General features: G+C 33.3%; 1 protein-coding gene across 1 annotated transcript; it reads right to left on the bottom strand.

The window, feature by feature from the left end:
- Positions 1–343: 343 nt before the first annotated feature.
- Positions 344–1281, bottom strand: LOC145092102 (small ribosomal subunit protein eS27y). The gene is made up of 4 exons (XM_079030001.1): positions 1148–1281; positions 932–1033; positions 772–800; positions 344–675 (listed from the first exon to the last, which is right to left on the bottom strand). Exons 1-4 carry the CDS (start codon positions 1148–1150, stop codon positions 549–551), a joined length of 261 nt encoding a protein of 86 aa, XP_078886127.1. The 5' UTR covers positions 1151–1281; the 3' UTR covers positions 344–548.
- Positions 1282–2352: the final 1071 nt, after the last annotated feature.

Here is a 2352-nt window from a genome sequence, read left to right as displayed (position 1 = left end):
ACACACACACAACATACCAGTTAGGTATATACTCATTTATACTCCAAACTGATCATGCATAAACATTCTAATTAGGCATGTTTTACTAATATAGCCAAACAACAGGAATTAAACTAAAATTCAGCTCTGTTAACTTATGATATTAACCACAAACCTTAACTTACGACCAATGGTAAGAACAAATGAACAAAAGGCTCAATTGCAAGATGTGTCGATAACAATGAATTTACGCATATTTTAACTAGTTCAAACCAGGACATTAACATAGAAAGAGACCGAATGAAATGCCTTTCAGAAGGCTAAAACTTGGTTGGGAAGCATCAAAACAAAAACAGAAAGACACTATAGGAACAAATCATGCATTCATAGATAGGGTAGAGTATCCAAAATCCAAAAATCCAAAACCATTACGAAAATAATGTTAACAAACTAACATGTTTGGGGTCCAACAAGAAAAACTAGAATAAAAGACTCAACTTGTAACTTTTTAAGTAATAGCACCGAAGCAGCTTCTGATTAACCAGCCATAAAAGCAAGCAGCAATAGGATCAGTCTCCCTTCCTTCTAAAAGAACATCCTTCAGTGAGTCTTGCACGACCACCAGTCGGCTGGCACAACACCGTCTGACAGTTTCCGCACACCACCACCGTTTGAGAGTGGCTGAATACGGTTGTTCTGATCACAATTCACACATACAATAAAAATCAGTTCCAAGACGTTAATAATTAAGGGTGAATCAAGCAAATAGCCAAATAGGATATCAAAACTCACATGTTGAAACAACCCTGGCACTTCACATCCTGCAAAGAGAAAAATTAAACCAAATTATACCAAAGTTCCAAATCGAATAGGGTTTTGTTTTTATAGGAAAGCGAAAAACAAGAAACTGATGAAGCAAAACTACACTGAACGAAATGAAAGACAAGTATACCATGAAGAAAGAGTTGGGAGATTGAACAAGTCGTTTGAGCTTATGCTTCCTCTTCTCCAACTCAGCTGGGGGATTAAGCAGATCAACATCGTTTGGCAAAACCTGTATATTTTCAATACATCCAACGTATCATTCCATTAACAGTATCATAACCGACTATACATTTTGCATCCAACAACGAAATAAAAGGATATAATCATCAAACAAAAATCTTACCATCTTGTTTCGAGATGTATATGAATCAACAAGTCTTGGATGTCAAAGAATAGAGCTGCGCAGCAAAAACCTAAAGGGTTTCGATAACGAGGCGCAGTATGTATATATATACCTGGTTGATTTCAGCCCTTAGGGTAAAACCCAATCATGAGCTGGATTGGAGTTTGGGGAAGCCCAAATATTCAAATCCAAATCGGCCCATTAATACCTTTTTAGTGATCCAAAATTCGAAATATCGTTACACTATGGAAAGTTGTCAAATACAAAGATAACGGACCTTAATTAAAATATTGTTTAAAGATAGGATTTTTGAATTAAAATAAACTAGATTATGACCCGCGTTAAACGTGGGGAACACATAAATAAAATACAAATTTATATAGATATTACAAAATAATTATAAAAAAACAGGATTATTGGTATTATTGAAATGTGTAGAAATTACACTAAAATAGGTAAATATATAGCATTGAAGGACCTCTTTATAGACAATATTTTTGGTTTTATTAGTTCAATGACCTTGCTTGTCACATATAAGTATCTTCAAACATTTTTTACTTGTGACACGGAAAACAACTATATACAGCCAACCATGCGTGAAAATGGGTCTAAACAAGTATAATCCAACATTTGACAATGTACTTTCAAAATATATTGTTATGTTATAGCTATATTGCACTGTTTATTTCAAAAAATAGCAACTTATTTATGTTCCTTCAAAATGAACCACATAAAACCAGTGGCAAGTCTAAAACGTAAAACCACATGGTTTATATAACTTGTTATTAGAAAAAAAAAAGGTGGGTCAAGTGACCCACCGTATTAACATATAACCTCGCCACTGCATAAAACCCCCCACAAAGAAACTATGACAATTAAATCTGCAACGAAGCTAATCATTCCCTTCCACTTCATCTCTAATATCAGGTCTTTTTTTTCTTAATCTGAGTTGTTGTCACTATCATCGACAATGTTAAGATTCATTAATGACTTCTTTTTTATTTTAGAGATAACTATGACATAAATCATTTATCAGGTCTATTATTTATGTTTATATCTTCGTTTTTTTTTTGTTGATTTTGATATGGCGTCTTCGGTTTACCACCATTTTTTTTTAGACTCCTTTTTTATGAAATAACATTTTTTTTGTGAAATTCGTTCTACGGTTTTTAGTATGTGCAGGTACGTTGATTTTTTTGAAGTAA

The sequence above is a fragment of the Lactuca serriola genome, chromosome 3, assembly GCF_051521515.1.
Source record: "Lactuca serriola cultivar US96UC23 chromosome 3, Lser_US96UC23_V15, whole genome shotgun sequence".
In the NCBI taxonomy this organism is placed as follows: Eukaryota; Viridiplantae; Streptophyta; class Magnoliopsida; order Asterales; family Asteraceae; genus Lactuca; species Lactuca serriola.
Note: the sequence above shows the minus strand (reverse complement) of the source record. Positions and strands in the feature narration are given on the sequence as shown.